The sequence below is a fragment of the Parambassis ranga genome, chromosome 4, assembly GCF_900634625.1.
Source record: "Parambassis ranga chromosome 4, fParRan2.1, whole genome shotgun sequence".
In the NCBI taxonomy this organism is placed as follows: domain Eukaryota; kingdom Metazoa; phylum Chordata; class Actinopteri; family Ambassidae; genus Parambassis; species Parambassis ranga.
The window spans coordinates 16,952,115-16,966,280 of record NC_041025.1 but is presented as its reverse complement, the minus strand read 5'-3'; the positions used below and the strand labels follow the sequence as shown (position 1 = coordinate 16,966,280).

General features: G+C 42.1%; 1 protein-coding gene across 3 annotated transcripts in view; it reads right to left on the bottom strand.

The window, feature by feature from the left end:
• Window positions 1–5,433: 5,433 nt before the first annotated feature.
• Window positions 5,434–14,166, bottom strand: part of arid3a (AT-rich interactive domain 3A) — a 35,795-nt gene continuing 27,062 nt past the window's right edge. For 2 of the 3 annotated variants that reach the window (XM_028403403.1, XM_028403404.1), the window contains 6 exons: window positions 13,670–13,742; window positions 12,377–12,560; window positions 11,885–12,132; window positions 11,467–11,757; window positions 10,412–10,501; window positions 5,434–9,485 (listed from right to left, as the gene is read on the bottom strand). In XM_028403403.1, coding sequence (XP_028259204.1) covers window positions 9,340–9,485; window positions 10,412–10,501; window positions 11,467–11,757; window positions 11,885–12,132; window positions 12,377–12,560; window positions 13,670–13,742 — 1,032 coding nt within the window. In that variant the 3' untranslated portion in view covers window positions 5,434–9,339. The remainder of the gene's footprint in view (window positions 9,486–10,411; window positions 10,502–11,466; window positions 11,758–11,884; window positions 12,133–12,376; window positions 12,561–13,669; window positions 13,743–14,166) is intronic. The other variant, XM_028403405.1, reaches the window with a different exon arrangement.

The following is a 14,166-nucleotide window of genomic DNA, read 5'->3' as shown; positions in this document are numbered from 1 at the left end:
AGAGACCCAGAATGAAGGTCTGAGTGTAAAGACTGACGATGAGCTCAGAGAGTAAAAAAGTGAAGTTATCATCACATCCCTGAACGTGTCAGAGAAACCTCAGACGGACACACTTTGATGTCAGTGGTTTTTGCACCAGCTGACTTTCCAACATAAAAATAAGGGAAGAGTTTCTCAGTGAAAGTGTCTCTGTAAGTGTAGATGTGAGTCCTGTCTTCAGAGCTGTAGAAGGACACCGCCCCTATGTCAAAGTCCAGCTGGACTCGGATCCTCTGGAAATTCTTCTGCATTGGGACGGTCTTATCATCACATTAAGTTTCTTCATTATAGTGGCATAAACACCAGAATCCAGCTGTGCTTCCCTGAGCTGAAGCCCTCTGAGCCAAACACATCAGTATATTTAGTGTGTCTCCTTGGATTTCCAGGAAGTTTCTGCCTTGTGTCCTCCTTTCGCACACTGGTCGGATCATCAGACAGCGGGAGTTTTCCATTTGTTTTTTTTTTTTTTGTTTTTTTTTTAGATACTGTATTAATCCCAGAGGGAAATTCGTTACGGCTGCTGCACAAGCAGTGTCATACAATGACTAGCAAGGCGCGCCACAGGCTAGGGTGAAGTGTCTTGCCCAAGAACACACAACAGTGACTAGGGAGGAGTTTGGGATCGAACCGGTTATTGGACAACCCTGCTATCCCACTGCGCCACTGTTGCCCCCAAATTTGCAGTGTTTGGGTCCAGAATGACAGGACTGAAGTGGACCTTGTCCTTCATCTTCTCCCAGACTCTGAAGGCCAGGTTGCCCAGGTGTTTGGCCACATCTATCAGTGCTCCTGAGGCCAGCTGTGGAGCTGACAGTGAGCTCTGGGCTCTGGCTCTGCTCTGAGTGTCATTATACCTGCTGAGGAACGACACCTGTTGTTTCTGCAGCTCTTCTTCAACAGCAGAGATGCTGTCTGACAGAGAGGACATCTGCTCCCGAATCCTCTTCATCTCTTGGCTAATAGTCTTCCCCTTCTGCTCCTCTTCCTCCCTCAGAGCTGCCAGTCTGGACTCCTCTTCCTTTTTCAGGAACTGGTGGAGCTTGTTGACCTCTGCTCTGATCTACATCTCTGTGGACAACAGCTGCTTCTTAATGTATTGAGACATTTCATTGTATGCTTTATGTCTCCCAGCAAACAAGTCAGCCAGTTCCTTCAGTCCAAAGTTCACTGGTGGTAAACCCTTTGACGATTTTCTTTTACAGATGGGGCAGTTTTGGTTTTTAGTTTGTTCCCAGAATTTCCGCAGGCAGCTTGAACAGAAGTTGTGGCTGCAGCTCAGAGTCACAGGATCTTTGAAAATCTCTGAGCACACATGGCAGGTCAGGTAGGTTTTGAAAAGTTCGTCTTTGTCTGCCATTCTTCTGTTTTTAAATTGTTCTCAAGAGAAAAACTCACCAAGTTCAATAATCATCAGTTTGTCTCTTATGATCCGTCAGGTAAGTGCTGTTCGGTCAAGGACCTCACACCCTTTAATGTCGCCCTGGATTCAACCTTGTCAGGATCTTGAATGAGGTTCAGAGTCTGCTTCCTGCGTCCTGATGAATTTGATTTTGATGGTTAAAGGCATATATCTATTCTCTGATTGAATTAACTTGAATGTCATGGCATTAAACTGCACACATTGTCCAATTCAAGCCATACAGTGTGCAGCCAGTTGACCAAATATCACGTTATTGATGATCACAGACTTTGGACAACAGATTTTATGATCCAGCAACGCACTTTGGTTATTTATCACCATTTAAGTCAGCCCCACAGCACTCCATCAAGCTGCCAACAGAGTACATGTTTGTGTTTATAGAGGGACCTGCTACACTGACGTCCACTGTGGCTGCTCATCAGTGTCTCTGTGCAGCTGCAGAGCATGCTGTGTGTCCTCCTTCTCTGTTTCCTCACACACTGCTGTAGATGAAGGAGAGAGGCTAATCGGAAATCTTTGTCTGGTTTTGATACATGCAGCTGATCACCAGCAGATAGCGTCATACTATCATTTGCATTCCTGCATATAGTCCTGACCTGCTTTATGAATGTGATGACTCTTTATCAGGGTAGATGGTTATTACAGGGTAACTGGATCACACAGGACCAGACTACACTGATCTCTGAGACAGAGGAATTCAACAAGATTCAAGTCCACCATCACCATCTAACACCTGTGTAACTGGTTTACTTTGGTGTCCTGCTGGGCTTAGTTGTCGGTTTCTAGTTGTAAATTTGCAATGTTACCTCCTCAGGTTGAACAGCAACAACAGAGTAGTGTAACTCAAAACTGGAACATGGCAAAGAAAGTTTTATTCACAGGATTCAAGAATCGGAAATGACCCTATTGATCAGGAAAAAGTCAAAATACTGCACAATGTGAAAAACTTCATGCATGACTTGTCTTATGCTAAAGAACCAAGTAACGAAGCAGAACAGAGTGATCTCGATGCATTCTCATTCTTGCTCCAAAGGATGCCTTGGGTGGACACCAGCCATAGAGCAAAACCATTCGATCTGGTAAACAACAGCTTTTTGACACTGTCCTGCCACTGTCCTTCTCAATTCAATTCAATTCAATTCAGTTTTATTTATATGGCGCATTTACAATCAGAAATGGTCTCAAAGCGCTTCACAGAAAGCCAGAGCGTGAGACCCAGAGCCTTAACCCCCCTTTAGAGCACTGTGGCAAGGAAAAACTCCCTTTAAGAGGAAGAAACCTTGAGCAGGACCCGTCCACTCAAGGAGGAACCTTCCTGCTGCCAGTCGGCCGGGTAGAGGAGGAAAAGAAGAGGGAGACAGGACAGAGAGGATGAAGGAGAGAGAGAGCAAGAGAGAGGGGAGCAAACATGCAGCAAACATGATACAGTACAGAGCAAACATGACAAGCAAGATGAAACAGTGATTATATTATAATGGATATCTATATATATCGTCAGTCCATAAGTAGTAATAGTAATTTGATAGTAATCAAAGCAAAGATGAGCAGCAGGGGCTAGTGAAGTCGATAAGCATAGGAGAGTTCAGGGGCCGGACTGCAGGTCAGCATGCAGGTCTTGAGACCTGCAAAGACAGAGAGAGAGAGAGCAAGAGCGAGGCACAAAACTACGAGGAAGACAGTAAACACAGATTATGAGATGATATTACCAGTATGAGCCAGACTAATGAGAGTAGAGGACTTTATGATCGGTCCATAGCGTTAGACCTCTCACAGAAGAAAAGGTAGAGCACAGCGATACCAAGCACCTCTAAACATCCTCTATGGCACAGCTCGACTCTAAAGAGAAGTAAAATCCTCTCAAAAGATCTCATCCACACCTACAGGAGAGAAAAACTACTCACTGATAGGGAACAGCACATAAAGTGCAGCTTCTACCAGTTACGAGAACAGGCCTCAGAAGAGACCTCGTTCTCCTGGTATTGTCCAGGTTTCTCCACTGAGGAAGAGGATGGTTATGTTTTTTAAATGGTATGATTATGTTTAGCAAACTGTAGATGTTAATGTCAACTGCACAAATATAAAGTGTTAACCTTTTAACAATAATGTAACATAAACAGACCCTGTGTGCCTTTTCTTTGGACTTTGTTCATGAAGTCCAAAAAACACGACGCTATGAACTCATCCACTGAATGACTGGTCAGCTTTCTGTTGATGGCAACTAGATATCACATTAGTTGACATCAACACATAAGCAAAGTTTATTTTACACAACTCTACATTTACTTTTATGTTTAGTTTTAATTTGTACTTTTATTTCAAAAGGAACCAGTTGTTTGAAAATCGGTCTCACAGGTCAAAAGTTACAGACATTATTAATGCACCTCCAACTTTGAGCTTTGGCGCTTCAGCATGGGTGGTGCTGACATGAAACTTTGTTAGAATAATCACGGTACCGATCTGAATCAGTGCGCCAGTTTTCACAACTTTCCTGCAGACGGTTCTATGGACTGCCATAGAAAATAACTGCTTCGCTGCTTGGCCACCAATATATGAGCTTATAACGTGAACATAAGACATCAGATAAACAAACAGGTCCCCCGGAGGACATTAAATAACATCCGAGGCAGTGATGGGAAGAAAGGTGATATTTTATTCATTTCAGATTCAAAATAAAAAGTATTCACACAAACACATATTGAGTAAATAGGCAAGAATAGTTCTTCACCCTTCAAAAAAAAGTTACATTTCCTGCTGCCACATCACTGTCGCTGTGCTTGCTAACAGGAAACATCCCATTCATCATAAAAATGAAATCATTTATAGAAAAAGGAGGAATAAGCACACATTAATAGAGCAGACTGAAAAACTTGAAAACAGACTTGCCGTACTAACAGTGGTACGAGAAGCAGTACTTGTTGCAGTACTAGTAGTATTTAGCTGTCGAGCTGGAGGTTCCCTGTTGTTGGTGCTCAAATGAACTAAAAACAGCAGAAGTGTTACAAACATGTAACCACGGCAACAGCGAGAGGAGCAGAGACACAGAGAGAGCCGGCCAGGTGTTCAAACGTGAACCTCCGGACCAGGAGATATCGGCTAAGATGCAAACAAAAACGGATCATCAGAAACTAACCTAATCTGGCGTGCTGAGGTTCATTTCAGGCCCTGGTGCTTGCTCCCTGTGCCCTCCCCCCCATGGTAAAACTGTAACTTGAACCCCCTTACTGGGGTTAAATGCATCAAACGGAAGGTAGAGGTAGATTTTTCTGAGAAGTTGTAAGAGACAAGAGACGGAGCCTTGTTTCCATTCTGAAGATATGTGAAGACACGTGAAGCTCAGACACACATCACATGCTTCCCTAAAATAATCACATTATTATTATCATCATGATTACTCATGATCTAGTCTAGAAGTAATCTCTGTATGCCAGGGTTGCTACAGCATGTCCAAAAAAAGCAAAGAAATAGCAAAACAAAACAAAAAAACATACATTATAAACATGATATAATCCATAGCCCTAAAAAGCCATATTTTAGAAATAATCTATGTAATGAATTTTAGTAATACAGGTTAATTCATACAATTGTCACAGCAGAAGGCATCTTGTTATTTTCTCATCATTTTCCCTATCCAAGTCCACCTGATGGAGGTAAAGTCAGTGGTGAAGTCCAGTCAAAAAAAAGCCCCATGACCCCACATGCAACCTTAACCCGTAAAATGTTCCAGCAAAATATCCATGTTGGCAGCATGTGGGACAGGAGGAGTTTTTTTCCCATGCAAGATGCTCTGGACCTGGTAAGATCTCAACAAGTTACTTATCTACAGCATTGGTGGGATTAAAAGCAGCGATAATTCAACGTAAAAAAACACCTGAAAGTTCTGACAGAGAGCAAGCAAGCCAATCACAGGAGACGCCGAGGGGATGTGCTGATAAACAAAATGCACTAGTGAGGAAGATTAGCCCAACAAGCAGATCTTTGAAATCAATACAAGCTGTTTTTAATTGCATTACCAAACAAAGACTGACAAACACTTTAAAGTCTATAATGAAAAGCACCTGCAAGCTCCACCAGAAGGGAAGTGCCTCTAAACACACAGAGGCAGCAATCGCACAAAATATAGACAAACAACACAAGCTCAAGTATGTCCAACAAAGACACCAGATATGGAGCAGAGATTCAGGCAAGACAGGAGGCTTGAATATTTCCTTCTTCTAATGCCTTGAAGAGCTCCTGACTCTAAAAGACTCAGGTTTGCTTTTAATGAGGCATGACTGGTCCATGCTGACTTTAGACTCCTGACCATGAACAATGGAAACACTGGAAGGAAATGAAGATATGAACACTGAGTGCATTTCTGTGACACCTTTTGTGTTTCCATTTAGGAGAACTAAATTGATTGTGCATCATAACAAAACCTTCCACTGGGGGGCGCTCACGTCACACAGAGGCCTCTCTGACTCCCCCTTCTATAACTAAAATAGTTATAAGAGACACATTTTATCTGATGTCTGATTGTCTGTGGTCATAACCATCTCTTTCATTCTTGTCACTTTACTGAGGCTTATTGAGGTTTTAACAGAATTGTCTGTTGTGGCTGATGAGAAGAATATCTGAATGTTTTGAGGTAGAAAAATGGGGTGTGATTGTGGTTGAAGGGATGTGAGAGTGTTTGGAGGTATACAGTGTTGTCTTAATGTACGCTGATTGTCGCTTCCACGCAATAAACATAACCTTCCCTGAAAACGCCGCCGTACATAGAGAGACAGACAGAGAAAGAGCTGCAGTACATCCGCTGTTCAAATGCAAATATTTCACAGGGGGGGGGGGGGGGTCAATAGATATACGATAAACATGGATCCAGTGAAGGGGGCAGGTGCTTGAATGTTGCCTTGGGGGATCTACAAAGGTCACAAGGTCACAACTTAAAAAAAAAGCAATGTTGATCCTTTAGATCAGGATTGATTGAATTTAGCTTTTCTCCAGAAGCCCCCCCTCCCTCACTCCCTCCCTCCCCCGACAAATGTACGCTCTCAGCTGCATGATGTCTCTGTTTGATTGTCAGCCATTACCAGCAACTGTGACACCTGCAACACAGTGGTTCATTAAAACGGAATAAGATGAGCAAAACCATAATGCACAGTATGTGATCTGCTTATATAAGGAAATAGGAAGGAAGGATTTTGTGGGACAATCTAAACAGAAGTTTAGATTTCGTCATAGACCATACAGTAGTATGCTTGTAGGTCAGCATGCCATTAAAGGCTATGCCACTCTACAAAAGTAATCGCTGGAACAAAAGAGAACAGAAACGTATAAGAATCAGAAAAACACAGGTAACAATCACACAATGGCATCTGCTAGTTTAAGCGAGCTGGTAAACTTGCCTTAGCTAAAGCTACTTTATCCCCGTCCTCTCTGTTATGGAAATTATAAAACCATCTGAATGCTCAAAAACCAGAGTAATTAAGTTCATTCTACCATAAATATATATAATGCAATCACTAAATTTTAAATCATCACTGAGAGAAGAAAAAAAAATGGAAGCCAGCCCAGCAGCAGAGTCTCTACCTCCAGTGAAAATTCACATCCTCACATATTCAAAATATATTATAGATAAATTATTAAATGTACAAACACACTGAAGAAGAGCAACAAATGTTATCAGTTTTTTCCCTTTAAACTGTCCAAACAGAGCACAACATCAGTATGTGTTATGTTCATGTCAAACCGACCAGAGGTTTGAATTAACAGCTCCTCCACAGCATCCTTCTCTGTGCAGTCTGGACTGTTCACTCCTCTGCGAGCTCTCTCACTATTTAACGACACGTTTTGAGTATTGTATGCATATTATTATTTTTTTTTTAACTGGCCAGTGTTTGTGTAGCTGCTGCTGGTGATTTCCCACTGAGCAGCGAGTCCAGAATCAAAGCCACCAAAGCCATCTGGTGATATTTGCCTGGAACAGTAAAAAGTGATTAGGCGGAGGTACTGCTCGTTCTCTGGTCATCTCATGCTGTGTTAAGGCCTCAGAAAGAAACCCATGCACAAAGCCTGATTTACTTCCTAACGCCAGTAGGAATGAAGCTGCTTTGCGTAGTGGTGGGGTCCGGTGTAGGGTGAGTAACAATCTTTAACAGCCAACAGTCCAGAGAGGTATCACAGGTTAAAGTTCAAAAAGCTAAATGATTGATCGGCAAAATGCAAAGACACATATGAAGTGACACACTGTCTCTTCTGTGGCTGATTTTATGAATCTGAGAGTTTGTACAAAGGCGCAAGCGAATGCACAGCTGCAGCCATGATTACCTCTCAGCTCCTTAACACCGAAAGTCCCACTGAAGAAACAGCTAAACAGTCAGAAGGTCAGAAGACATTCTCTGTTATATCCTTGACAGGAGGGCAAGCTAGTCCCAGAGAAGACCCTGTCACTGCATAGGATAAGAAGCACTTGGATCAGAAGAAGTCATGCAAAACACAAAGCTGAAGCACAAAATAAAAGCGCCTGTACTCCATAATACAGAAAACAACAAAGTTCCAGGCATGAGCTGAAATAGCTGTGAGGTTTCCACTGAAGCGCCTGATTGTCCATTTAAGACAGAAAATCACCTCACTTCTGATTGAAGGGCTTTAAACTACAAATGCATGCATCTGACCATAAGACAATCACTCCACAAGAAGGCCAAGTTGGAAAGAAGAAAAAAAAAACAGAGAAAGATGAAGAGACTTCATCTCTTACTTTCGCTCTGCTGAAAGTAAGAGAAGACTGCGGTATACTATACAAAGCGAAGAGACACCTGAGAACAATCGTGAAAGGCCGAGTTATTCCCGTTAAAGTCTGAGCCCCTAAACGGGAACATAAACAGTCTGTGAGGACGCCACAGAGGCTCAAAGTCTGGCGTATTACAACTGACCTTACTCCTACTAACCAGTCATTTGGAACACTAAGCATGTACAAGCTACTAGCACAGCAGGCGATGATATGTTCTGAACTGGCCTTATGTCAACAAATAGGCATGTATTTTTGGGTATAAATTAAGGAGCCATCACTGGAGCACTGGAGTATGACAAAGATCAATAATGGACCAGGTGTGGTATTTACTATTTCACAGGAGAATCAGTGGCATTGATATGATGTGTATCTCATTACACAACTAGAGCACAGGGCTGCACTGGACTTACACATAGCGATCCAAAATGGCTGCCAAGTGAATAAGGTTATAAGGTTTTTTTTTTTACACAAAATGAGGTCACAATGGTACATTGTTATATGCCCTGAAGAAACAACATATACCTTTTTTAAGCTTTTCTGATTAAAAATAGAGGATATTTATATTTTTTTATAGAATTCTAAATATATAATTTTTCTTGCAGTGAGAGGATGTTAAAGATTTAAACACAATAAAGAGAATAACGTTAATAACGACAATGAAAAGTTAAAATGAAAAAAAAAATTCTCTCCCCTAGAGGATAAAACATCATTGTCAGTCAGTAGCTGTGTTTGTGTGTGTAAACAATGCATTACCCTTCCTAGTTATTACCTTCTCTTTTGTTCTCCAATAATCTGTACATGTATGCAGAAATAAATAATTCACAGGTTGTGCATATGTATTTGTTTAGCATATACTGGCTCTCTGTTTTGGATATTTTTTTTGTAAAAATCCTTTTTTGGCGATGAAGAACAAAAGAGGTGAGTTTGTGAGAGAAAACCTGAGATAGTGTACTTCAAGTGAACTGAGTTTCAGTTTGTGTCTTTCCGTACAGTTTATGGTTCTTCTCTATTTTTTTGGCATAGATGATGTAGAAAATGAGGTTGCTTTTTGGCTTTACTTAGCGTGGTAATTAAAAAAAAAAAAAGATAAAGTGGAAAGGCTGGGAGTTTGTTAAGACAATGGATTGCTGGAGGTTGAGGTAGGTGTGTTCTGCTGCTGCTGCAGAGCGACACGATTGTTGACAGCCTTGTTAGAGATGGACGAAGCCGACGCACCAGACGGGGCTGACCCTCCTGCTGTCTGAGCAAAAAGAACACCTAGACAGGAAAAGAAAACTGAAGGTTAGAATACAACTACACCTGTCTGACTGCCTGTTTTCTGTATGAAATCTTCTGAACATTTTGAGAGAAACAATTTGCCCTATTTTAATACAGAGCAAGATCCAGGAAGCGATTAGGCCTGCCCAAAGTCAAAGTAGGCCTACTGGAAGAATTAAACCTCAATAATAATGTTGTAGTAGTCCACACACTAACATTTAAAATCATGATATCATGAGTTAGTTTATCACTCTCTTATTCCAGTGGTACAAACCAGGCATCATTACTGGACACTGAGGATGCCTTACAAAGTGTAACATCCTAGTGATAAATTCATATTCTTGTATTTCTAATGTTTGGTGTTTTTTGTTTGCCAGTGCTTTTCGCTAGCCAGAGACACATGTTGTCAGTGAGAGACTGAATGAAATTCAATAGAAACAATGAAATAAAGCTGCAAATTGTCGATTTTTCATTTCTTTAGACCTTTAAAGGTAGGGTAGGAGATTTCATTCCCTGCACGGAGTATTGGCTGGTTGTCAATCTCTTCCTGCTCTAAGCGCACCAGAGAGGTACATGCATGATGGCCGAAGTCACAGACCACAGCTCGTCTTCAGGTAATGCACGTCCATGTGGTTGGGAGGCGTGGCTTCGGGGTGAGCTCCGAGAGAACCGGGCATGTGTTTACTTTCGAAATGTGGCTCTCACTGAGTTTTCAAAATCTCCTACCCTACCTTTAATATAGAAGATCTGTCATATGACATCTGGAAAGTGGAGGTTTACACCTGTTCACAGTAGTATGAATGCAGCTCACAAAATGACATGATCACATTCTTAAAAAGGAACAACTAAAGGCAAATCTGAGGGAATACTTAGAAGGCAGGAAGCAGCAAGCTATACTTCCTGTGGTCTATGATAGAAATACTCACCGGTATACACCACTCCGTTGAGCTCCACTGACATGCTGATGCTGCTTGTGCCATTGGTGGTGAGGTTTAGAGCAGAGTCTTGTCTGGCATCTGTCAAAAATGAAGAAACTGATATAATAGTTGATCATTCTAGAAGCAACATTTACATCATTTCCTTTAAAAAATGTCCTGTAGAATGTTTCTCTGAAAACATGTGTATCACTTCCTGAGGAAATGCAGCATGTTTGATCACAATTTGCTATAAGATCCAAGTGTCTGTTGAGGAAAACCCCCACACATATAGTCACATATGTATATTGTATGTACATATGCTGCCTCTATAAGGTAAACAGGTCAACGAGCAGGCCTGCTTCGAGCTTTTTCCTCACTGCAGGGTCCTGTGGTTTGTGGTGAGATGATAAGATTGTACAAAGACACTAACTGTCATGACAAGGGAAAAGTGTGAAATGCGGGTCACACAGACACAATGCAACGTAACATGAACAATGAGGAACAGAGAAACTCAGATGATTGTCTTTTCAGTGATAGTTTAGTGGTCTGTCTCTAGAAGAACCTTCTTTTTGTTGAAATGATTATTTGAATTTTGAATACATGAATATAGATTTCCAAAGTCTTCTGTTGTCTAGTCTATAAGCTTTAGGCAACGTCATTCATCATGTTTTAATTTTCATGTGGCTGTCTGCATATATCGATCCCTGTTGAACCAAATGACCCTGTTCCTGTCTGCTGATACCTGTCACGCAACAAAGATTTTTAATGTTTGAATTTGAGGTAAAAACAACATAAATTAAAAAGTGCATTATTTATCATAATCAAGACTGTGCAGTCAATATTGTTTTAGCGGTTACATTTCAGCTCAAGGAAGCAACAAAATTGGCATTTTCCAAAAGGAGTTGGCTTGCGCTTTTACCTCATGTTGATTAAATAAAGGAGGAACTTCCTCAACTCCAGCAAGGCTGCACAGACTTTTTAAGCGGATGTGAAAACATCACAATCATGTCTGATTCTCCGTTTTGTTCCTGAACACATCAGAAACTATGTTGCGTGTTCCATACCTTGGTTGTTGATGCGGATGTTCATAGGTATCTGAGCGGTCATAGCCAGCAGGTTGTGTTGCAGGGCTCTCTGCAGCAGTCGGTGGTGTTCCTCGGCAGGCAACGCCATCTTCTTCTCTGGTGGCTCCCCAGCCTCCAGTTTGTCCCTTAGCTGCTCCAGAGCAGCCACCTGAGCTGCCATTGCTGCCTGAGCTGCTGCTGCCTGCACAGCAGCAACTGAGTGACCTGCCAAAGCCCCAGCTGGCAAACGAGGCACTCCAACCCCCGACAGCGGATGGCCTCCCTCCTCTTCTGGTCAGACAGCAAAGAGAAGAGAGATGGGGGAACAGAAAGTCAAGATTACTTAAAGACAGCTGAGCTATATGTAGACTTAAAAACATCTCCTCCTCGCATCAGATCCATTTTATAGAACTCTCACCTTTCTTGATCTTCTGAATGGGGGTCAGCGAGGCCCCATTGGTGCCCACAGTAAGGCTCACTCCAGGTGCAGGGAGCTTTGGTGAAGACAGCATAGTGGGTGTTCCATTCGGCGAGTAGGTGAAGAGGGAGCTCCCGAAGCTCTGTCTCCGGCCCTCCCTTCGGTTACTGTCAATTGCTGCCTGAAGTTCATTGGGGTTGCTGAGACCCCTCTTATCACATTCATATGGGTACAGGTACTTCATGTATCTGAAATGAACACAGAGTTAATATAGTTAACCAACACCAGGATCATTTACATTCAGACTACTACTGTCAATCATCTCTTCACACTTAAATTGAAAAAACTCTGTCCTCTAATACGAGACTCAACTGTGATTAAAAACATCCTGACATCCGAACCAACTACAGGAAATTACTTTAGTATATACACTGTAAAGAGCAATGTGAAAACCAAACAAAACATAAAATGTAACTGAGTGTGTGTACTGACTGTGTGCGGAGGGTGAAGGCTGCACTGGTGATTGAGGTAGGCAGGTTGAGTCCCTTGGTGATCTCTCTCCACAGCTTCTTGTTGATGACCTCTACCAGGCCACCCTTTTCTGTCACCAGCCTGTAGAGCATGTACAGGTCTAGGACCTGTTTGGCCATGATGGGAATACGATTGACTGGAGTTCCTGCAACAACACACAAAGATGCATGAGGAAAAAAGGTAGTTAATACATACACTGGCAATAAAATACATGAGGAAAAACATACAACAGCTGTTATCTCTCTTCAAGCATTAAATGAGAGTATATGGCCACACCCACAATGATCAGGTCAGATCACGTTTATAGTACTAAACTGACCACCACCATTATCTGAAACAAGAACTGAGATCACCTGACTGTATGTGTGGACAGTTGACTCACTTACACCAGGAAAATAACACTATTTTCCTGGGGTGTGCACTTAAAGAGTAAGTATGGTATAAGTACACTATAAGGTTAAATACACTAAATACAGTCCTTAGGCACACCCTAAAAATAAAATATAATCAGTCTTTGACTTGCATACACTTATTATTTTGGCCTATAGATGGTGCTCTCACATTCCTAGAGTAGACCTGCCAGACCCACCCATGAGTGCCTGAGTTGTAAACATCTAGTACTGGTTTTTCAGTTGTGACCACATGTCTGCTGTCTCCCATGTCACTGATCTGATCATATCAGCCATGACCCAACCTGTGTGACTCAAACAGCCGTTTGGCCTTTGTGTGAACCACACAAGCAAATACAACCAATACATTATTTCCCATAGTATAACAATGAATTGCTCAGATGAGGAGGAATGACAAATGGTTGTGTGTGTGTGTGAGTACATGTAGTAGTAGAAACAAGGGCAGGGCCAAGTGGACTAGTGGAAGGATGGGTAGGTAAACTAATCCATCCCCAGGCATTGATACACCATGTTCTTTCTCGTTATAGCCTGGGAACGATGAGGGGCCGTGCGACTATAAAGCAATCATCTCCGAAATGAATAAAGACCCCACCCATCTGAGTGAAAGACGAGTAGACGGTGCTGTGTCATATGTCAAGAGAGTAGGGGGTGGGTGATCATCCTCTCTGTATCCAACTATTAAAAGCTGCCTATGACATCAGCAGGAGATAAAGCAAGGAGATATAACAAGATAAGACACAATGGATAGTGTGTACTTTAATGAGGGCGAGCAGATGCGATATAACTGAGGTAGGATTTAGGGGTTTAAAAAAAAAATGCACACAAGCACTGGTACAGTACATACCTCTTTTTTGCATGAAACTGAAGAGGTCATCCAGAAACTCTTTTCTCTTTGGGTCTCCATCCAGTTCATACAACTGTGGAGAGGAGGAGGAGGAGGTAGACATTTTAATATCAGGCAACAACAACTCATCCTTCACATCAAAATACTGAGGATCACATTCAGCTATCAGGAAATCCCTCCGCACACAGAATTAGGCATCAAACAGCTGACAGAAAGAGACCTCAATAGAAGCTCTGTCTCTATGACAACCAGTGAGACAACCGCCTTTTTGGGACAAAATAAACAAAATCTGGTGACTTCGATACAACAGTATGTGGAGTGATCCTAGAAGATCAGTCGCTGTGTGATTATAAGAAGAGGTGACAGAAAGCAATAGAGAAAAGCTGTGGAGTAGTGTGGCTTGATGAGAACCTGATGTAGGTCCAGCTGCTAGCGGGGCTCCGGAAAGTTCAGTGAAAGTTAGCAGTAAAAGTGAGGCACCCACTCTGGGGAGTACA